This window comes from Gossypium hirsutum, chromosome A12 (assembly GCF_007990345.1).
Source record: "Gossypium hirsutum isolate 1008001.06 chromosome A12, Gossypium_hirsutum_v2.1, whole genome shotgun sequence".
Taxonomy (NCBI): domain Eukaryota; kingdom Viridiplantae; phylum Streptophyta; class Magnoliopsida; order Malvales; family Malvaceae; genus Gossypium; species Gossypium hirsutum.
In genome coordinates this window covers 80848393-80873058 of record NC_053435.1, presented here as the reverse complement: position 1 = coordinate 80873058, position 24666 = coordinate 80848393, and the positions used below count along the sequence as shown (strand labels likewise).

At 33.9% G+C, this 24666-nt stretch overlaps 1 protein-coding gene across 6 annotated transcripts; it reads left to right on the top strand.

Moving 5' to 3' along the window:
* Positions 1-10187: 10187 nt before the first annotated feature.
* On the top strand, positions 10188-21532 carry LOC107944568 (ATP-dependent helicase BRM). 6 transcript variants are annotated; one of them, XR_005906173.1, is made up of 16 exons: positions 10190-10902; positions 11402-12715; positions 12829-14151; positions 14351-14463; positions 14709-14826; positions 14951-15037; positions 15199-15291; positions 15376-15459; positions 15544-15747; positions 16397-16636; positions 16718-18268; positions 18352-18897; positions 19521-19772; positions 19996-20463; positions 20502-20611; positions 21178-21532. XR_005906173.1 is itself a non-coding variant. In XM_041082797.1 (15 exons), exons 1-15 carry the CDS (start codon positions 10690-10692, stop codon positions 21222-21224), a joined length of 6771 nt encoding a protein of 2256 aa, XP_040938731.1. In that variant the 5' UTR covers positions 10188-10689; the 3' UTR covers positions 21225-21532. The 6 variants fall into 6 exon arrangements, 5 of the variants coding, with proteins under 5 accessions (XP_040938731.1, XP_040938732.1, XP_040938729.1 ...); XM_041082797.1 differs by having other exon boundaries at positions 10188-10902; positions 14739-14826; positions 19996-20611; XM_041082795.1 differs by having other exon boundaries at positions 19996-20611.
* The last annotated feature ends 3134 nt before the right edge of the window (positions 21533-24666 follow it).

The following is a 24666-nucleotide window of genomic DNA, read 5'->3' as shown; positions in this document are numbered from 1 at the left end:
TGAGGACAGGCGAGGCCGTGTGGGCCACACGGTCGTGTGAGCCCACACGACCCGTGTGGAATTTTGGGCCAGGCCATGTGATCCATACGACCAAAGCCAATTTAGGCCATGTGAGCCACACGGGAGTGTGGACCCAGATGGGCGTGTGAGCCCAATTTTCTGAAATACTTTGAATGGTTGCTTGGGTCGCCCAAGTCGACTGGGACCTATTAAAGGGTCGGTGAGAGTTACTTGACCTCTGATTTCGTGATTTGATTATGTTATATACGTGCCTTAGCATGCACATCGATTTGTATGTATGATTTGTTAATTGCATATTTGTATGTCATGTATTGTATGCTGCATTGCATCGGGGTTGGGTTAATGTATATGGAGGAAGTGTTCTGAAAGGCTCCCAAGCATGATATCTGGCAGCACAGCTGCAATTATCTGATTATGTGCCGCACTTTGTACATCATGGTGTGTAGGGATGGATGGGTCGATTTTATCCCCACATGGGTTGGACGGAGTTGGTGTGTAGAGGCTGGTAGGTAGGACTCTGTTTAATCTGTTCTATTCTGCATACTGTATCTGGGATGGGCCAAGTCCTTAATACATATGTCTGATTTTGCATTTGAGTGGGCCAAGGCCTACACTGATTTCTGTAAGGGGCTCCGGCCTAGACTGATTTTGATTATGATCTGATGAATGGTTGTATGCATGTTTTTTTGTGGGGATTACACACTGGGTTACTAAAAATCACCCTTTTTTTGTTTAATCTGTGTAGGTAATCCCCAGACTTGACGGATCGGTGAGGCGGAGGACTCGTGGGTGGCCACACGTAAATATTTAGATTGTTTTTCCGACTACATTCAATCTTTAATTATTTATTTGAAGCTTTTGATGTAATTTTGGACTTGGACTGTTTGGCTTTCATTCGGGACTTATTATGGTTTTGTGATTATTTAAACTACAACTCATCAAAACACGGTTTTCCTAAAAACTAAGGTTTCGTAAATAAAAACGATTTTATTCAAAATTAATTATTTGGGTTTCAAAAGCTTCCGCGTAAAAGAGATGGTTTGAATCAAATCAATTAGAACTCGGATTCCTGAACCAAGTAAAAGCTAATAAATGGAAAGATTTGAAAGTCAATACATTTTTCTAAAATACTCTCATATGACTTCGCCAGATTCGGCCATAACGTCCAGGCCGGGTTTAGGGTGTTACAAGTCGGATCGATGTATCAATGGCTTGACCGATTCGATCACTTGTTCAGTTCTGAAAAAGCTTGTTTTAAAACATAAAATGAGGTCATTATATTGGGGGATACGACTTGAGAAGTAAGCATTGTATGATGAAAATATACTAATTTTGAAGCAAAAATAATCAATGTTTTAGACTTATTATATTGATGGAAAAAAATATTAATTTAAATCGTAATGTAATGAAAATTTTCAATATAGTATAACACAAATACATTAACTTATTAAACTAGTTTTTTTTCTCCAAGATTCATTTTTTTAAAGGTCATTTTGGTACTAAACCAAGGGCGAAACTAAAATTTTTTTAAGGAGAGAGAGATTATGTTATATATTTTTATGAGAGTTAAAATGTAATTTTACTATTGTATTGGCTTATATATTAATAGTTTTCAAAAAGACTAAATCAAAATACTAACATTTTTTGAAGGCCAAACTATAATTTCATAATATATTAACTTAAGATTTTATACAGATCAGAGACTAGAGCATCAATTTCTATTTGAGGGGGTTTCTCTTGTATTAAACCAATACTAATTGAAACAAACACCAAACACTTGGTGGCCACCTTTGAATGTCACAATTTTATATCAGAGGCATCTGTTACAATAAAAAACACAAAAGATGGCTTGTCACGTGGCTCTTTTTAATACTTCTTAAACTTTCCCTTAATGGTTTTTTTTTTCGGATTTGTTTTGAATTTATCCACCTACCGAAAGAAAAAACTAATATGAAATGGTAAAGCCAAAAAAAAATTTGTTGGAGCACAGATAAAATTTAAAAAGTTTATGTTATAATATTTTTAATTTATTTATTATTTGTTATGAGGAGTCAAAATATAACAATTTCATTTAACAAAGAAACTTAGAAAATTAAATTGGTTTATTAAAATTTGTGGAAAGTTAAAAGTGCAATTTAAATCATTTAACCAAAAGACCCATTCCTTTCTCTACCTATGTTTTCACCTGTGTTTTTATGTCTGTAAGAAGGTCATTCCAAATATTAATTAATGTTTATTATTATCTATTTGACACCAACCGTCAATTAGAGAATCGCGTCACTTGACATAGCAAGTAATTTGTTGAAACTCAATAACCTTGCAAGAAGGATCTAGAGCAATTGAATTGGGCCAATAAACGATTCATTAAATAGATCGGCATGACAGCACACCAATATTGTCAAATAGACAACAAATAATCACATATTAGTTTGTCTGAACATTAGGTAAATATCTAAGTATGGTTCTCACATTGGGCATTTTCACTCTCTTCATTTTTACCATCTTGATTTTGCTTTCAAATTTTATCCCCACCCTTTGTTGATTTAAACAACTAAACATTTCGGAGTACAAAATTTGATATTTTCAATGCTTATCAAAGGTGAATTTAAGGGGGACTGAGGGGCTTTAGCCTCCCTCTAATAAAAAATTGTTTGTTTAGTCTCCTCTAAAATAATAGAATTATAAAATAATATAATGATAAAATTGTACTTCGACCTTTTAAAAATGGGAAAATTTTTCTTTTAAATTCCCTTAAAATTTGATGGAATTATAAAATTAATAAATAATAAAATTATATTTTGACCTCTCAGAAAATTATACGTAAATTTTGACCCCTCTAAAAAATTTATAGATTCATCTAGACACTTATGAACTCACGATGACACTCAAATTCTAGGCCTGGTCAAACAACCAATCACTTCTAGACTTACAACTAAACCTCATTATAAAATATATGTTATTTTTGAAATATGCTTAATCATGATTATGGTATAATTTTCATACAATATATATTTTTAGATATAAAATAATTAAACATAAATATGAAGAATTATGTTATAAATAAAGTAAACATGTAAATAATAATATTGTTAATTATATAATAATCAAACAATAAAAATGATTTATTAAAAAGCTTACGAGCTTTCTCATAAATTTAAATAAATTAAACATGTGTTATTAATGTTTGATTAATTTAATAAATTAGTCTTAAAATCTTATTCATTCGACTTAATAAATAAACACGTGACATGATATGTTTAATATATTTTTCTACACATGTCAAAGTTACATTGTCTTAATTATAGATTATCGATTATGAATACTTGATATCAATTTTAGGATAAAGATTTTTTCCAAATTTTTTGAGATAGATTAATGAACTTCTATAAACAAAATTAAATATTATGTAATTATTTTAAATAATATGTCACTTTTATTAAATTAAAATAATACTTAAATTATATATTTTTATAATATTATCTTAACAAACTTGTAATAACAAGGATGATGTAATGAAGATTGAGATTTTATATTTGAGTTTTATTTTGTATGAATAATTTGTGAAATCCTCTTTAATTTTTTTATTATAAATATATTTTATTTAATTTTAGTTTAATTATAAATTTTATTGCCATAATTATTCTTAAATATTTGCAAACATTTTTTATTCAGGAAAATTACGAAATTGATATAATTAGAAATTGATATTATTAGTAACTTTACATTGTGGTTACTCTATTTTAAAAAGTTGTAAAATAATCAGTGAACTATTTGAAAGTTTCTATTTAGTCAGTGGGCTGTCAAGATTGTTGATGTATGGTCTTCTATATTTGCATCATCTGCACTAATCAAAGGCTTTATTTTCCGTTCTTTGTTGCAGTTCAATGATCGTTAATTTTCTAATGATTTATTAAATTGAACTAGTCAATTTGATGAATCAATTGTCTGATTGATTAGATCACTTGTTCGGTTTTGAAAAACTTATTTTAAACATAAAATGAGGTCATTACATTTAGGGAGAATACGACTTGAGAAGTAAGGATTGTAGATGAAAATATACTAATTTTGAAGCAAAAATAGTCCATATTTTGGAATTATTATATTGATGGGAAAATATATTAATTTAAATTGTAATGTAATGAAAAATTTCAATATAATATAATGCAAATACATTAACTTATTAGACTTGTTTTTTTCTCTAAGATTCAATTTTTTTAAAGATCACTTTGGTATTAAATCAAGGGCGAAACCAAAAAATTATTAAGGGGGCAAGATTAAGTTATATATTTTTATGAGAGTTAAAATGCAATTTTACTATTGTATTGGCTTATATATTGATAGTTTTCAAAAAAGACTAAATTAAAATTCTATCATTTTTTGAAGGCCAAACTATAATTGCATTATATATTAACTTAAGATTTAATACAAATTAGGGACTAAAGCATTAATTTTCCATGTGAGGGGAGAAGGGGCATGCCCGTGCTTGCCCTCTCATTCTCTCTTATACTAAACCAATAAGGAATCTAAAACTAAATGAAACTGACACCAAACACTTGATGACCATATTTGAATGTCACAGTTTAATATCAGAAACATCTCTATTACAATAAAAAGCACATAATATGGCTTGTTACGTGACTGTATTTAGTACTTCTCAAACTTTCATTTAATGTTTTTTTTTCTTTCAATTATTTTTTTTTGTATTTATCCACCTACCGAAAGGAAAAACTAATATGAAAGGGTAAAGCCAAGAAATTTTTGTTGGAGGGTGGATAAAATTTTAAAATAAAATTATGTTAGAATATTTTAAATTCATTTATTAAATCTTATGAAGAGTCAAAATACAATGCTTTCATTTGACAAGTGAACTTAAAAATTATAAATTGATTTATTAAAATTTACGGAAAGCTAAAAGTGCAATTTTAATTATTTAACTAAAAGATCCGTTCATTTCTTTGCTCTCACTTCACCTGTGTTTCTATGTTTGCAAGAAGGTAATTCCAAATATCAATTAATGTTTGAATCACAATACAAAAAGTAATTTGTCAAGACTCGATAACCTTGCAAGAAGGATCTAGAGCAATTGAATTGGGACAATAAATGATCCATTAAATATTCCGGCATGCCAATACACCAATATTATCGAATAAACAACAAATAATCACATATTGGTTTGTTCGAACGTTAAGTATAAATATTTAAGAATAGTTCTAACCTTGAACATTTTTCACTCTCTTCATTTTTACCATCTTGCATTTACTTTCAAAATCTATCTCCTCTATTTGTTGATTTAAACATCTGAACATCTCGAAGTACAAAATTTGATATTTTCAACACTTATCAAGTGTGAATTTAATCTGCAGTGAATGGCTTTAGCCCTCTTTCTAATAAAAAATTGCTTGTTTAGTCTCCTCTAAATTAATAAAATTATAATTTAATATAATGATAAAATTATATTTTGACCCTTTAAAAAGGGGGAAAAATTTTAATTCCCTTAAAAATGACAAAATTATCAATTAATAAATATAAAATTAAATTTTGACTTCTTAAGAAATTATAATTAAATTTCGATCCCTCTAAAAAAGTTTCTAGATTCGTCTCAACAATTATGAATTCACAATGACACTCAAATTCTATACCTAGTTGAACAACCAAACACCTCTGAACTCAATTTGCAACTAGACTACATCAAAAATATATATTTTATTTTTTAAGAGGGCGAGATTAAGTTTTATATTTTTATGAAAGTTAAAATGTAATTTCACTATTATATTGGCTTGTATATTGATAGTTTTATAGTTTTCAAAAGAATTGAATCAAAATTCTAGCATTTTTAGAAGGCCAAACTATAATTTTATCATATATGAACTTGAAATTTTATACAATTTGAGAACTAAAGTGTCAGTTTCTATTTGAGAGAGGAGGTGGGCCCCTCCTTTCGCTATTGTACTAAACTAACAAGGAATCTAAAACTAATTGAAACAAACACCAAACACTTGGTGTCCATCTTTGAATATCATGGTTTAATATCAGATACATCTGTTATAATAAAAAGCACAAAAAATAGGTTGTCACGTGGCTCTCTTTAATACTTCTTAAACTTTCCCTTAATTTTATTTTCCAATTTTTATTTATTTATCCTCCTACCGAAAGGAAAAACTAATATGGAAGGGTAAAGCCAAAATTTTTTGTTGGAGGGCGGATAAAATTTAAAAAATTTATGGTAGAATATTTTAAATTCATTTATTAATATTTTTTAGGAGTCAAAATACAATCATTTCATTTAACAAAGGAACTTAAAAAATTAAATTGATTTATTAAAATTTACGGGAAGTTAAAAGTGCAATTTAAATCATTTAACCAAAAGATCCATTCATTTAACCAAAAAAATTTAGTTCCCTTCAAAAATGATGAAATTATCAATTAATAAATATAAAATTAAATTTTGACTTATTAAAAAATTATAATTAAATTTCGACCCCTCTAAAAAGGTTTCTAGATTCGTCTCGATACTTATGAATTCACAATGGCACTCAAATTCTAAACCTAGTTGAGCAACGAAATACCTCTGAACTCAATTGCAACTAGACATCATAAAAAAATATATTTTATTTTTGAAGTATGCTTATATAATTTATACATAACATATTTTTTTGAGATATAAAATAATTAAACATAAATAGGATTAATTAGATTATAAATAAAGTAAACATATAAACAATAATATTGTTAATTATATAATAATAATAATAATAATAATAATAATAATGATTTATTAAAAAAGCTTACCAGCTCCCTCACAAATTTAAATGAATTCAATATATTTTTTATTGATTAGTTGATTTAATAAACGAATTTTAAAATCTTTTTTATTTGACTTGATAAATAAAAATTAGCATTATATATTTAATATATATTTTTATATTTAAAACAAAATAAATTTACATTATCTTTTTTTAACAATAAAATTATATTATCTTAATCATAGATTATCGATTTTGAATATCTGATATCAATTTTAGGATAATTTTTTTTCTAAAACTTTTAGGATAGATTAATGAAAGTTTATGAACAAAATTAAGCCCCATTTAGATGAGTGGTGTGTTTATTTTCGGTAAAATTAAAAATAGCAATGACAGTAAAATTAATTACTGTAGTCGTGAGGTAAAAATTTTTACCGCAACACAGCACTGTCATCCAAAGGGGCTTACATATTATGTAATTATTTTAAAAATATATCACTTTATTAAATTTTAAAAAAATTACTTAAATTATATATTTTTATTATATTATCTTATGAAATTCATAATAGCAAGGCTGAAGTAAGGAATATTGAGATTTTATATTTGAGTTTTATTGTGTGTAAATAAATTGTGATTTTTCTTCAAAATTTATTTTAATTTTAATTTTGTATTTTCAAATATAATTTAATTATGAATTCGATTGTGATAATTCCTCCTAATTATTTGCAAACATTTTTCATGCTCAGAAACTACGAAATGGATATGATTAATGAAATAAATATGTCATACGTGTGAAGCTGTTATTGGTGGAAACTTTCACTAATATAATTATTGGGTAAATTTCACTCAATGTCACTAAATTATTTGTAAGTTTACGTTGTGGTTAAAGGTGTTCATGCCCGAAGGCCCGCTCAAAATGTGGGAGGGTTTGGGCAAAAATATAGGCCTGAAAAATGGGATTGAACAAAAAAATAAGGCCCGTTTAAAAAGTGGGCTGGGCCTTGGGTAAGGTATTTTTAGCTCGGGCCCGGTCCGAATTCACTAAAGGACAATCAAATCTGTATTTTTTTATTTTTGAATGTTATTTTCTTGTTGTTTCCTCCCTATTTTGCTACCATTTTGTTATTATTGTTTGGATATTGTATATTGTTAATTTTGTTATTATTTTAAAGGCATTTGTTAATTTTTATTATTATTTTAGAGGTATTTGCTTGCTATGTTGCATCTTTCTTAGTGTTATTTAAGTCTACATATTTTTTAAAATTTATTTTCAATTTGTTGGGAAATATTTATTTTGATGTTTTTAGTATTTTTGATGTCTTATATATATATAAAAATAATATAAAAAATTAATACAGGCGGGCCGGGTTGGGCTCAGGTTTTAGTATTTTTTATTTGGGTCGGGCTTCGATAAAATTTTAGGCTCATTTTTTAATCCCGGCCCGGGCCCAATAAATGGGCATGATTTTTTAGTTGAACCTTGCCCGGCCCATGAACACCTCTAGTTGTGGTCTCTTAATTTCAAAAAATTACAAAATGGTTACTAAATTATCAAAAAATTTTCATTTAAGTCACTAGGTTGTTAAAATTATTGTTGTATGACATTCTTCATTTGCACCCTCTATATTAATTGAAAGCTCTTCTTTCCCTTCTCTTTCATAGTTATGTTTTTTTCTTCTTCCATGAAATAACTTTGAACATCACAAATCTATGAACCAAAATCCAAACAACTTTATTCTCTAATCCACCGTACTGATCATCGAATCATCCATTGGAGTAGAGGTGAGTAAAACTCGAATTGACTTTAAAAAATTGTTTTTTTTTAATTTCGAGTTAATCAAATTGAGTTATTCGAGTTATTTAGTTTTTTCGAGTAAACTCCAATAAGTAAATTGAGTTTTAAGTTTGAGTCGAGTTGAATTTTATAATTCAAATAACGCGGACGATTTGAATAACACAAATAACAAATTGGTATAAATACCCATTTGGTTCCTATCAATCTTGAAAATGAGCAAATTGGTCTCTTTCAACAAAAAATTTAAAAACTCAAAATAATTTTCAAAAAATTTTAAATAAAATTTAAAGTTCAAAATACTTATAAAAAATCCAAATTTATATATTTTTAAATATTATAAAAATTCTAAAAAATATATAAAAAGTTAAAAATTTTCTAAAATAATAATTTTGGGACTTAAATTAGTAAATTAGCTATTCAAGTTTATCATATTAAAATATTTTTTTTTCTTATTTTGTTTTTTAAAAGTTTCCAAACATATATGTTTTCAAATTTATGTGCTCTAACATGGAATTAGCTATATTATAATAAGATTTTAATTTAACTTGAATAATTTCATTTGATTCAACTCGACTTGACTTTCATTTCACTCGACTCTATTCAAAAAAATTTCAAATCGAGTTAGGATGATAAAATATGACTCCTCAACTCGATAATTTTTTACTCGACTTGAAAGAATGCTCCCCCTTACCTTGGAGCTCACTAGTAAGACTTAAAAAAAAAATTTAACAACCCAATAATTTAAATAAAAAATTTCAAATAATTTAGTGACTTCTTTTGAATAATTCAATAACTGTTTCGTAACTTTTTGGAGTTGAGTGACTAAATTGTAAACTTACTAATAATTTAGGGATCTCGAGTGTAATTTAGCATAAGTAATTTTAAAAAATAATAAGGGCTAAATTGATAAAAGATGTAAACATTAAGGGTAAAATTTGACATTATACCAAAAAAAGAATAAGAGCCAAATTGATAAAAAATGTAAACGTTAAGGGTTAATTTTGACATAATGCATTATTTTTTTGGCATGATAACTTTTTTGACCCTCATACTTTACACACACAAAAAAAAAGGTCATTTTAGGCATCTATTTAATTTTTTTTACCTTTTTTAGTCCTTAAAATTGCATTTTTGTCAAATTAATGTTTGTTAATTTTACTGATATAGTATACACGTGGATGACATGCCAAAATTTAATTAAATTTTTAAAATTTTTTATACTTTTTAAATAATTTCAATGAGTTTAATTTAAAAAAAATGATTAAATGCTGACGTTATTAATGTGTATAGTACGTCAACAAAGTGAAAATATATTAACTTTTTCACTTATTTTGAGGTGATTTGAGAAAAAAATGTAAGTTTAAGGGTTAAAAAGATAAAAAAAATTAAATAGAGAGTTAAAATAATTTTTTTTATAAAGTTAAAGGGATAAAAAAGTCCTTTTCTTTTTTTCCAAATCTGTTGCGTCAGATATTTTCTGGGCATATTGAGGGTGTTCCTGTAAATATCAATAAAAACCAAGGGTAGAAATTTACATGTCATACCCTTCCCGTAAATTTCTAACCATAGCCAGCCACAGTGGAGCCCACCTTAAAGGTAAAGCACTAAGCACCAAAAGGCAAAGAAGAGAAAAAAAATAGAAACAAAATATTTTGAAGAAAAATAACCTCACTAGGGTTTGACCCGAAAGGGGAATTTTTTTGCAAAATTGCGTGAAAACCCTGAGATAGAGAGAGAGATTCGTGGTGAGTGGGGGCAGTGAGTCGAATCACCGAGTTTTAATTTTTATTCCACAGTTTCCGTCAAGTTCGCTCTCGATTAAATCATCAAGATCTATCTCTCTCTATACCGTAATTTTCGGATTCTTAGAGAGAGAGAGAGAGAGAGAGAGAGAGAGAACAAAAAATAAACCTGAATATTTGATTTGTTTTTAGTTAATTTTCTTTAATTTCTAATTTTGAACGTTGAGATCGGAGGGTAAAAAAGGGGTTTTATTAAATAAAAAAAGGGTTTTTGGAGGGATTCGGGTTTGTGGAAGTGGTGGGGTTTTTTCTTTTTTAATTTTTTGTTGTAATAATTTGGATTCGCGGGGGAATTTTTTGTGAAAAGAAAATTGGGGGTTAGTTTTTTATGCATTCTGGTAGTGGTGGTGGAGGTGGGCTCAGCCGGAACCCAGGTGTGGGCCCGGTGGGTCGGGCGGCATCTACATCGTCCGCAGCTTCGCCATCTTCTTCGTCGTCGGCCGTTTCGACCCCACACTTGGGTTTTGATTCGGTACAGCAGCAGCAGCAGCAGCAACAACAACAAAGTCAGAAACAACAGCAGCAAATTGCGTCTAGGCAGGTAAAGGGTTTATTGAATTTTAGATATAGCTAATGGAAAATGATTGAATTGAACTTGATTTTGTGAACTCAAGTCTGTTTTTGGTAAATGGGCAGCGGTGAATTGTTGAATTTGGCGGGTTTTGGGGGCTTTAATTTGGTGCAATAAATACAATCTCTGATGTCTTACATAAGGTTGATTAGTTATTTGGTAATTCAATTGTGTCCCCCGGGGGGGGTTATCTGAGCTCCTTAGGAGTCCGGGGAACGACTGTAATCAGCTCTTAGGTCTTCAAAATCCTTTGTGGAGATGCAAGTGAAAATCTTGTTAAGTTTTATTCTACTCCTTTTGAAAGATCCATAAGTTTCCTTTTTTTTTTTTTTGAATTACTTGTTTGAAGTATCTAGTTTAGTCAACCCTCGTATCTTTGAGTCATTAATACGACTGGTACCAGTTAGCACTATGTGTCAGTTTGAGAAGTTCAAGCGTTATATTTTTGTGTTTGTATTTGTTCTTGCAGTCATTACAACAACAATTACTTAGAAAACCCGAAGGAAATGAAGCTAACCTAGCATATCAAGCCAGTGGCCTGCAAGGTCTGATGGGAGGTAGCAATTTTCCTTCATCTCCAGGCTCCATGCAACCGCCGCAAATGTCCAGGAGGTTCTTTGATCTGCCTCAACAGCATGCTTCTGTGCAGGACAGCCAGAATAGGAGTCAAGGTGTTGAGCAACAAATGACGAGTTCTGCTCAGCAAGCTTATTATCAGTTTGCTTACCAGGCTTCTCAGCAACAGAAGGCACTTTTGGCACAGCAGCAAGCTAAGATGGCGATGTTGGGCTCTGCATCTGTTAAGGATCAGGACATGCGAACTGGAAACTTAAAAATGCAGGAACTTATCTCCATGCAGGCTGCTAATCAGGCTCAGGCATCATCCTCTAAGAACGCATCTGAGCAGCTTGGTTGTGCTGAAAAGCAGATGGAGCAAGGATCAAGGTCTGCTTCTGAGCACAAGCCACCTGCCCAGGCAACAGTTATTGGACAATTAATGCCTGGGAATGTTTTAAGGGCCATGCAGACACAACAATCTCCGCAGACTGTTCAAAACATGGGAAACAATCAAGTTGCTATGGCTGCACAGTTGCAGGCGTGGGCACTTGAGCGTAATATTGATCTGTTGCAACCTGCAAACGCCAACTTGATGGCACAGCTCATTCCACTAATGCAGAGTAGGATGGCTGCCCAGCAAAAAATAAATGAAAGGAATATGGGTACTCAGTCATCACCAATACCTGTGGCCAAGCAGCAAATCACTTCTCCATCAGTTCCAAGTGAGAGTTCTCCCCGTGGTAACTCATCAAACGATATATCTGGCATGTCTGGCTTTGCCAAAACTAGGCCGATGGCTCCACCAAACACTATTGGGTCAACTTCCAGTGTTGGGGTGATTAACAGTGCTAACAATGTTTCAATGCAGCAGTTAGCAATTCATGGCCTAGATAATCAAGTGCTTCCCAGACAGTCAGTTGGGCATGGAAATGGGATGCCTCCTATGCATCCTCCACAAGTATCTGCAAATGTTAGCCAGAGTATTGATCCATCCTTGCCAGCAAAAAATTCATCAGGTGGCATAGAAACAGTGCAAATGCAGCATATGAAACACTTCAATCGATCTTCTCTTCAGCCTGCTGCACCTGGTAATGATGGGGGATCTGTTAACAATGTACCATCACAAGGGGGAGCTGCTACCCAGATGCCACAGCAGCGTTTTGGTTTCACTAAACAACAACTTCATGTTCTCAAAGCACAAATACTAGCATTTAGGCGCCTGAAGGTATACTAATCTCTCTCTCCATATCCTATCCTTCTTTCTCAGACCATTTATGTATTTTGCCTTTCTGCTGATTGCGTGATGCTGGATCATGCTGGTTTTGTGGTCATTAACAGAAAGGAGAACGTACACTTCCACAAGAGCTTCTTCGAGCCATTGTTCCCCCACCACTTGAGGTGCAGCAGATGCAGTTACCTCCTTTAGGTGGAAATAACCAGGACAGAGATGGTGGAAAGAATATAGAAGATCAAGCGAAGCAGGTGGAGTCAAAGGAGAAGGTTGCACAGGCTGAGCAATCTACCAAAGGACAGAATATTACTAAAGATGAAGCTTATGTGGGAGATGATAGAGCAACTGAATCAACAGCTCATATGCAAGGTGCGTCGGCTATGGCCAAGGATCCATCTATATTACCTGCTGGAAAAGAAGAGCAGCAAAGTTCTGTCTTTTCTGTCAAGTCAGACCAAGAAGTAGAACGTGGTCTTCCGAAAGCTCCAGTTAGAAGTGATTTTAGTGCAGACAGGGGAAAGGCTGTTTCACCACAAGTTGCGGCATCTGATGGAGGGCAAGTTAAGAAACCCGTGCAGGCAAACTCTGCCCCCCAGCTAAAGGATCCTGCCTCTGCCAGAAAGTATCATGGTCCACTCTTTGATTTCCCCTTCTTCACTAGGAAACATGAATCATATGGCTCTGCAATGCCTAACAGCAATAATAATTTAACTTTGGCGTATGATGTCAAAGATCTCCTCTTTGAGGAAGGCATGGAAGTCCTCAGCAAGAAACGATCAGAGAATTTGAGGAAGATTGGTAACTTACTAGCAGTAAATATGGAGACAAAAAGGATTAGGCCGGATCTTGTTCTGCGACTGCAAATTGAAGAAAAAAAGCTGCGACTTAAAGATCTGCAGGCTCGTTTAAGGGATGAAGTTGACCAGCAGCAACAAGAGATAATGGCGATGCCTGACAGACCGTACAGAAAATTTGTCCGCCTATGTGAGCGTCAGCGTATTGAGCTGGCGAGACATGTACAATCCACTCAGAAGGCCTTAAGAGAGAAGCAGTTGAAATCCATCTTTCAGTGGCGTAAGAAGCTCCTGGAAGCTCATTGGGCTATCCGTGATGCACGAACTGCTCGTAATAGGGGAGTTGCCAAGTACCATGAAAGAATGTTACGAGAGTTTTCAAAGAGGAAAGATGATGATAGAAATAAAAGGATGGAAGCCTTGAAAAATAATGATGTTGAAAGGTACCGGGAGATGTTGATTGAGCAGCAGACAAATATCCCTGGAGATGCTGCAGAGAGATATGAAGTTCTTTCATCATTCTTGACTCAGACTGAAGAATATCTTCAAAAACTGGGAAGTAAGATTACAGCTGCCAAGAATCAGCAGGAAGTAGCTGATGCAGCAAATGCTGCTGCTGTTGCTGCACGGTTGCAGGCAGGGTTTCTTGAACTCTCTCTCCCTTGTACTCACTCCTAGTTGTCTTTTAGGGTGTTCCCCCTTTCTCAGTTCCTTTAATTTTTTTGGACTGAATTCTGAGCCTAAAAATATAATTTCCTTTCTTAATCACCATGAAACTAGGTGGATTCCCTGTTATTTACTTTCTTTTTTTTTTTTTTGTACTTCTTGACTAAAGGGCCTATCAGAAGAAGAAGTTAGGGTTGCTGCAGCTTGTGCTGGGGAGGAAGTAATGATAAGAAATCGGTTTATGGAAATGAATGCACCCAGGGAAGGTTCATCTGTTAGCAAGTAAGTTAATGTTTTCAAGCATATAATAGTTCATTTCTTAGGACTTATTAAGAGGCTTCAGTTGCAAAGATTGAGCGGGATGGGTGTAAATCTTGTGACAGTAAGATGGGCCTTATGCAGTAGCTTTTCTCATGCTCTTTAGTTCGGTAACTATATCACATGTGGTTTATATAAATTTACCATTTATGTTTTTGTTTATTCTAAAGACATTTTCTCATATGCCACCAAATTTTGGTCATTTTTAGTCATTCTTCAGCTGTCCTGGTCATCAACAGGTATTATAATCTTGCTCATGCTGTCAATGAAAAGATCATAAGGCAGCCATCAATTCTACGAGCTGGAACATTACGAGACTATCAGCTTGTAGGTTGCTATGTCTAAAATATTATGTTTCCTTCCTACCCTTTCCTTGATTTTTGTATCTGTCAGTTTACTACTTTGTTATAGCAAGTTAAGATTTTTATGGCATCTGTGTATTTTTTGGTAGGTTGGTTTGCAGTGGATGCTTTCTTTGTATAATAATAAACTAAATGGTATCTTGGCTGATGAGATGGGTCTTGGGAAAACTGTTCAGGTATTGTTACTTTAAAAGATATTAGTTTCGAGTAACATTGCAGTTTATATTATTTTGGAGTTAGGCAGGGTTTTGGAATTAGTCAGAGCATTTATTGTTTTGGCAGATAATCATATGATAAAATAGGGTTGTTAATTCCTAGGTTTTACCTTATTGTACAGGTTATGGCATTGATTGCTTATTTGATGGAATTTAAAGGAAACTATGGCCCGCATCTTATAATTGTCCCAAATGCTGTTCTAGTAAATTGGAAGGTTAGTTTTATTTTTGCTTTTTATTGACTGTTATGATATTTTCCTGATATGCTTGGAAAGAACTGACTGAGTTCTTTCTTGCAGAGTGAGCTCCACAATTGGCTGCCATCTGTGTCATGTATCTATTATGTCGGAGGAAAAGAACAACGTTCAAAATTATTTTCTCAAGTAAGAACTACAGGTTTCTGTATTTAGTTGTTCTTTTAAGTGTCAAAATTTGCTGAACTTTCTTCTGGTTTTCTTGTTTTATAGGAGGTTCTGGCAATGAAATTTAATGTCCTTGTGACAACTTATGAATTCATCATGTATGACCGGTCAAAACTTTCTAAAATTGATTGGAAGTACATCATAATTGATGAAGCACAGCGAATGAAAGACCGGGAATCTGTTTTAGCTCGTGATCTTGATAGGTACCGCTGCCAAAGGCGTTTACTGCTTACTGGGACACCATTACAGGTCTGTTAAGGCAGCTCTAGCATGTTCTGAAATTGAAAAATTACGTGTATGTACATGCATACAGATTTGAAAACTTTGAACAACTTTGTCGCATTACTATTATGGCTGCCATCTACATGAAATGGTATGACCACCATTATTTATTGGCAGCACTTTTATTGCATACTCAGATGCACACCTTGACACCTATGCACTTAGGGTAGGCTTAACTCTATAACAAGTTTCTCCTAAGTTTAGAAATCTTAAATTTCAAAATTTGAATTTTAATCATGTCTCTTCTAATTGGTTCCTCACTAAACATCCATGTGCAGCATGAAAAGGGGCTACTTCACTATGTCATACAATGCTGTTTGAGTAATGGTTGAAATTTTAACGGTCTTTCCTTAACATCTTTTAGCTGGCAAAACTTAACGGGGCTCCCTGCCATGCTCTAATTATTCACAACATGAATTTTCTTGGCCAAAAAATGTGTGCTTGTTTAGATAACCTGTTTTTCACAGTTTACTTTATACCCTTCATTGTGGCTTATTAGATGCGTTGAAGTGATAAACCTATTCTTACCTTTTTCTTCCCTCCAGGCTCACTTTCTTATGTGTTTGTGTTTCTATCTTATTTGATGTGTTGAATAAGAGTTTCTTTTATGCCACAGAATGACTTGAAAGAACTCTGGTCATTGTTAAATCTTCTCCTTCCTGAAGTGTTTGATAATCGCAAGGCGTTTCATGATTGGTTTTCACAACCATTTCAAAGGGAACCTACACATAATGCAGAAGATGATTGGCTTGAGACAGAGAAGAAGGTTATCATCATCCATCGGCTTCATCAAATTCTAGAGCCCTTTATGCTTAGACGTCGTGTTGAAGATGTGGAAGGTTCACTTCCTCCAAAGGTATGCTGTTCTTGTGTCCTACTTTAGAAATCACTTATTGTTTGCTGGTTCTAATGATGTTTTTTCCTTGACCAACTACAGGTCTCAATAGTTTTAAAATGCAGAATGTCAGCTATTCAGAGTGCCATTTATGATTGGATAAAATCAACTGGGACTCTTCGAGTTGATCCAGAAGATGAGAAGCGCAAGGTTCAAAAAAATCCAATATACCAGGCTAAGGTGTATAAAACTTTAAATAACCGGTGTATGGAGCTTCGGAAGACTTGTAATCATCCTTTGCTTAATTACCCATATTTCAATGACTTCTCCAAAGATTTCCTTGTAAGATCTTGTGGGAAATTGTGGATCCTAGACAGAATCCTAATAAAACTGCAGAGAACCGGGCATCGGGTATTACTATTTAGTACCATGACGAAGCTTCTGGATATCTTGGAGGAATACTTGCAGTGGAGGAGGCTTATCTACAGACGTATTGATGGAACAACTAGTTTGGAAGATCGAGAATCAGCTATTGTTGACTTCAATAGCCCGCACTCTGAGTGCTTCATATTCTTACTAAGTATTCGTGCTGCTGGACGTGGTCTAAATCTTCAATCTGCTGACACTGTAGTGATCTATGATCCTGATCCAAATCCTAAAAATGAGGAACAGGCAGTTGCTAGAGCTCACCGAATTGGACAAACAAGGGAAGTCAAAGTAATTTACATGGAAGCAGTTGTTGACAAAATCTCTAGTCAGCAGAAGGAGGATGAATTAAGGAGTGGAGGTACAGTTGATTTTGAGGATGATTTTGCTGGTAAGGATAGATATATGGGATCCATTGAGAGCCTCATAAGGAATAACATTCAACAGTATAAAATTGACATGGCCGATGAAGTAATCAATGCTGGACGTTTTGACCAGAGAACAACACATGAAGAGAGACGCATGACTTTGGAAACATTGTTGCATGATGAGGAGAGGTATCAAGAAACTGTCCATGATGTTCCCTCATTGCATCAGGTAAATCGCATGATAGCAAGAAGTGAGGAAGAAGTTGAGCTGTTTGATCAAATGGATGAAGAACTGGATTGGACTGAGGAGATGACTTGTCATGAACAGGTACCTAAGTGGCTTCGAGCCAGTGTAAGAGAAGTAAATGCTGCTGTAGCTACTTTATCAAAAAAGCCATCAAAGAACATTTTATTTACTGCTGGTGGCGGTACTGAATCCAAAGAAACAGATACTGAGAGAAAAATGGGACGACCTAAGAAAAAAATTCCCAGCTATAAGGAAATAGATGAAACTGGGGAATTTTCTGAGGCAAGTTCTGATGAGAGAAATGGCTATTCTGTGAATGAAGAAGAGGGAGAAATTGGTGAATTTGAAGATGATGAATTTAGTGGTGCTGTTGGGGCTCCACCTGTAAATAATGACCAGTCAGAAGAAGATGGTGCACTTGGTGATGATGGGTATGAGGATGCCCAGGCTTCAGAACACATTAGAAACAACCACTTACTTGAAGAAGGTGGTTCTTCAGGATCATCATTGGATAGTCGTAGACCAACACAGATGGTCTCTCCAATATCTCCTCAGAAATTTGGATCTCTCTCTGCATTAGATGCTAGGCCTGGTTCTGCTGCAAGAAGACTGGCATGTCTCTTTTCCTATAATGATTTGTTATTGTGGCATTTGTTGAATTCTGCTGTTTTCTCATGTTTTGTTTATTTTGGCAGTCCGATGATTTGGAGGAAGGTGAAATTGCAGGATCGGGAGATTCTCACATGGACCACCAGCAATCTGAAAGTTGGAATCATGATCGCGATGAAGGCGAAGACGAACAAGTTGTCCAACCCAAGATAAAACGAAAGCGCAGTATTCGGGTTCGACCTCGTCAAACTGTGGAAAGAGTAGAGGAGAAATCGGCCACTGGAGTGCCTCTTCTCCAGCGTGGAGGCTCATCTCTGTTGCCTTTCCAGCTGGACCAAAAATACCAATCACAACTGAGGACTGATACTGAAAGAAAACCAACATGTGAGCGCAATGCGTTCAGGCATGATCCAAATGATTCGTCTTCAAAAAGTAGGAGGAACTTACCGCCAAGAAAAATAGCTAATACATCAAAGTTGCATGCATCAGTGAAGCCTGGTCGAATGAATTCTATGTCTGCTCCTTCAGAAGATGCTGGCAAACCCTCCAGAGAGAGCTGGGACAGTAAACTGGTTAATACATGTGGGTCTTCAAATTTTGGTGCTATGATGTCTGATGTCATCCAAAGAAAGGTATACTTGAAGTGACTGTAATTTTGTGTCTGGTTTGTATATCTGTTTCTTACCTTAAATATGTAGCCATCATGGGTTTTTTTCCTGGTCATAGGTGATACTTTGGAAACCTTGCTTTAGTTTTATGAATTGCCTGATGGTGTTTCTTGTAGCATGCTCTCATCAGTCTCCATATCTCTGGTCCTCCTGAATTACTTAGCTTTCTTCGTTCGGATTGGATCTTTTGTAATTGCTTCAAATGCTCTGCAGTATAAACAGATTTCATCTTGGCCTGTTCTCTCATCCACAAATTGGTTTAGGTTTTGCCATGTTAGGCATTTGGATAACTGGAGTGTATTTTATGAGGTTGGGAATCTTCTTTTCGGGTTTTGGAAGTTCTATTTGTTATATAATATGTTTAATCATTTGCTCTACCTGGTTGTTTGTTTGTTTGTCCATGTCCATCTGCTTTTTGTTTTCTTTTTTGGAATTGGTCTTTGTGTGTTTAATCTTGAAGTCATTATATTTTTCATGGTTTGCATGTAATGAATATGAAGGATTGCATATTAAAATATCTTCCCTTTTGAGAAGTGAGCAGTTTTCACCTTTGGCCTTTATTGACTAGAAAATTCTCGTCTTTCCAGTGCAAAAATGTGATTAGCAAGCTTCAGAGGAGAATAGATAAGGAGGGTCAACATATAGTACCACTTTTGACGGACTTGTGGAAGAGAATTGAAAACTCTGGTTATGCAGGTGGAAGTGGAAGCAATCAGTTGGATTTCCGGAAGATTGATCAGCGTGTTGACAGATTAGAGTACGGTGGAGTTATGGAGCTTATTTCAGACGTGCAGCTAGTTTTAAAGAGTGCCATGCATTTTTACGGGTTTTCACATGAGGTATAATCTCTTATCATATCTTGGCATTTTTTGGTGTCTTTACGTGTTCACACTAACTCACCTTTGCATCACTCTTTTGACTTTTGCCGTGGATAGTCATTCTGGAATCAAATAGTTTGAGAGCTTTTCATCGAATTTAACCTACTTATACTGTGTTTAGGGTTTAATTTGGTCAACTTCCTGATCTTTTTTCTTCTTCTGTAAATGTACTTGGGATTCACAGGTCAGATCTGAAGCAAAGAAAGTACACGATCTGTTTTTCGACTTGTTGAAGATGGTATTTACAGATACAGATTTCCAGGAAGCTAGAAATTCATTATCTTTCTTTAGTCCAGCATCTACCTCCACCTCGGGTCCCTCCTCTAGACAGGTAGCTGTTGGCAAGAGACAGAAGCAGATGACGGACGTAGAATCTGATTCAGGCTTGACTCAAAAGTCATTACAACAACGTGGACCCACCCATACTGGTGAGGAAACAAGGATTAGAGTGCAGTTGCCCCAAAAGGAATCGAGGCTTGGGAGTGGAAGTACCAGGGAACCATATCAACAAGGTGATTCTCTTCCAACTCATCCGGGTGAGCTGGTTACTTGCAAGAAGAAGAGGAAAGACAGGGAAAAGTCTATGGTAAAGCCTAGGACTGGATCTGTTGGCCCCATTTCATCCCCGAGTATAGTTCGCAACATCAGGAGTCCAACAGCAGGGTCAGTCTCTAAGGATGTGAGACCGACCCAACAGACCACCCATCAGCCTTGGCCCAACCAACCTGCTCATCTGTCAAATGGTAGTAGTGGGAGTGTTGGTTGGGCCAATCCTGTGAAGAAGTTGAGAACAGACACAGGTAAAAGGAGGCCAAGCCATTTATGACTTTCTAGTTTCTAGATCATCACCTTAAAAAAGAAAAAGAGAAATTGCTGCCATTGAGTGTAAGTGCCTAGTGTATTTTGTGGCTCTTCATGGCCTGTACAACTGCAATTAGATCATACCATTAATGTAGTGTAGGCTCATTGATCCCCCTCGTTGTATACGTCTTTCCGTAGTAGTTTCAATGCAATAGTTTTCATATCTGCAGCTTGCAGGTATCACTATTTATACCCGTATTTTCCTTTTAGAACAAATAGATTGCAGTTTTAATACGAGAAAAGAGGTTGCGAATATTAAGATTCGAATATCGTATTTACTGCATGAATTTGCCATTGACAGAAGACAGGATTAATTGTATATTTATTTAGTGACAGCAGGAACTATTGAGAATTGAGAAAGTTCTTTCCTCGTAAACAAATTCAAGTTTATTTCGAGTTCGGATTTGGCTCAATAAGATGCATCATCATTTACAGATTTTACAGTAGAATCACTCTTCTAGTCGTCTTCACCGAGTACCTAATTACTGTATTTTCCCCTTTGCAGCTACTGGTTCAGAAACCTGTCATAATTTCTATATAGGATCGAAATAAAGGATCAAAGAGTCATTATGTCGGCATTGAAGCATGACTCGATATATCGTGGATGCCAGTAATGTTCACTTATTTGGTATGCGAAGACAACTATAATATAATATAATATAAAGCATATATGCTAAGAAATAGGGTATCTGAATTAGCTAAATAAGCAATACAACACTGCCTCCCACATTAAAAACCTTGGGGAAAAATGTTGATACCTTTCACTCTTTGTTCGTACGCACCTCGGTCGTGCAAGAAAAAGCAACTCTAGAAGGTAAGCTTTCTAACCAAGGTAATCAATATTGCCAGATTGCCAGCAATGAGGCTAAAATACTATTATCACAAAGCATCTTCGAGTTGCATTAATAGAGCACAAAACATATTTTTACTCTAACATGGGGCTTTAAGTGGTAAAAGTACTATGGAAGCTCTTGTACTAGGAGTCAATTCGCCTCCCTCTACCAAAAAAAAAAAAATCCAGAGTAAATTTTAAAACTAGCACAACGACAAGATCCACTAGTAAATTGCAAACAACCCAAGAACAAACCTTCAATGGATTCCAGCCACCAAAAACACTGCACACTGGTGCATTGTTTTCAACTCCAATGTTCCGAGAAAAACAGTCAAGATTACAATAGCATTCTCCAAAATTCATAGCTAATACGCTGAAAAAAGAATGATGATTCTTTTGGGAAAGAATTGAAAACTAAAATTTAAATTATACAATATCATGATCCACTTATCTCTTCTGTAAAAAGGAAAAAAATATTATTTAATCAAATCATTGGATACATACTTATATTTGATATTTATATTTAGGTAGCATTTGAGAATAAAGATTCTTAAATTTAGATTTGGATTTAAAAGATAATGTAAATTGAGTAATAAATTATTTAGAATTATAATATTTATGACAATTTCTCAAATTTATGGGTCTGTTAGATGCCTATTTAATAATGAATCCCAAATTCTTAAAATGTTTTTGGATTTGACAAATCCATGTTTTATACTTATTGTAACAGCTTGATTTTGGGCCTAGTTGGAACAGTGGTTTTAGGATCACGAATCCGATGTAGAAAAATTTGTTTTTATTACATTTTCATGGTCTACAGTTTTATGGAATGATTTTGTGAAAATTTCATTCAAAAATTTTGACGTTTGAGCACTCAATTTAGCAAAAAGGACTAAATTATAAAAAGTTCAAAACTTGAGTTCTATATCTAGAGGTGTCTAATTGATATGAAATTTTAAATTGAAGGTCCTTAGATGGAAATTAGACCATTTGTTAAGTTAGTGGACAAAAATGGACATGGGGTAGGAGAAATTTCATGTTTTATAAAAAGGGCATTTTGGTAATTTTTCAATTAAAGACAAAATAAGTACAATAAAAGCAAAATTTAGTCCATTTTCTTCATGCTTGGTCAAAACTTTTCAAGCTCGATTATCAAGAGAAACAAGGTTTGGACCTAGATTGGAGGAAAAACAAAGTGTTTGACGAGTAGGTCCTATTTCTACTATTTTGTATCGAGGTAAGTTCTTATGTAAATAATGCATTGATTATCAAGCTCGATTATCAAGAGAAACAAGGTTTGGACCTAGATTGGAGGAAAAACAAGGTGTTTGACGAGTAGGTCCTATTTCTACTATTTTGTATCGAGGTAAGTTCTTATGTAAATAATGCATTGATTTAATTATATTTTGAATGCTTTATTATTGTAACGCCCCGTACCCGAGACCATTTCCGGAGTCGAACACGAGGTGTTAATAGACTTAATTCATTACTTAAACAGCTTATACAATTCATTTTAAAATTTTCAGACAAGCTGGCTAACTGCATCACAGTCGCTTTAAAAATCATATCTCGAGTTACGAAACTCGAAATCCAATTCCGTAAATTTTTCCTGAAACTAGACTCATATATCTATCTACTAATTTTTTTCTAGAATTTTTTTGTCAGGCCAATTAGTACAGTTTATTAGTTAAAGTCTCCCCTGTTTCAGGGTTTGACTACTCTGACCTCTGTGTATTACGAATCAGATATCTCCCTCTACAGAGCTTCAATGACTATGCCGTTTGTCTCTAATAAAACTAGACTCAATAAGGAATCTGTAAATATAAAGCATGACTTCTAATTATCTTTGTAAAATTTATGGTGAATTTACAAATTCAGAACAGGGGATTCAGAAATCGCTCTGGCCCTGTTTCACAAAATTTAAACATCTCATAAAATATAACTCATATACCTGTTTTGTTCCATCCATATGAAAATAGACTCATAATTCTTCAATTACATATATTACTCATCATCTAATTGTATCTCTACTATTTTTAGTGATTTTTCAAACTCACGTCACTGGTGCTGTCTGAATCTATTTTATAGTAAATTTTACCTATTTCATGGTTTCCATGGATTAGCTAGCAATTTAGCATACATAACACCAAATATGATCATGATTAGCCATTCCAATGGCTAATCATTACCAAGCATTTCCATACCACTCAATAACCATATCATAAGACCATATATACAAAATGATTATAATGCTATACATGCCATACTCAAAATATACAAGCCATTATGCCAAGATGGTATATGGATAGTGTGAGCGAGCCTTCGACCGTTCCCGATTTCCGAGCTGGCTTGTCAAAACTACAAGGAATGAAAAGGAGGGAGTAAGCATAAATGCTTAATAAGTTCACATGCAAATAGCAAGTAACATAACCATATAAGCAAACATAAAACATCATTTGCATAATCATCACCAAGACATTCATATCACATTTTCATTTATCATTTTACCATATTGTTGTTATATCGATTTTTTAACCCGAGGGTTAAGTACATACCTGTTCAAAGTATCCATTTCACAACACTTACCAATACGTCCCTTTCGTCTTGAGTATTCCTCCATTTCAGTAGAACTTTACCCGTTGAACACATCGGAATATAATTCGGATACATGGAAAGTTTGCACATAAGTGCCACATATGTAGTCAAGCTACCATGTAACCCGCCCATAAGTGAACTCAGACTCAACTCAACGAGCTCGGGCGTTCGCATCCATAAGTGAACTCGGACTCAACTCAACGAGCTCGGATGCCTAGTTACATCTCTCGAACTCGGACTCAACTCAACGAGTTCGGACATTCGCATCCATAAGTGAACTCGGACTCAACTCAACGAGTTCGGATGCTCAACCATCCTAGTGACATGTCACTTGTATCCTAATCTATTCCTAAGGTTCAAACGGGCTTTTTTCCTCGATCTCACATCTTTGCCGTCTTCCACGGAATATCGGAACCGATACTCGGTGATAGTTCATACTCATCAAGTAATTCACATAATTACATATTATTCAACAATAACCACAGAACATAACGTTTCATGATAATAATAAGCATCATATCATATAAACAACATTAAATTCCTTAAAACAACAATTATGTTACTACA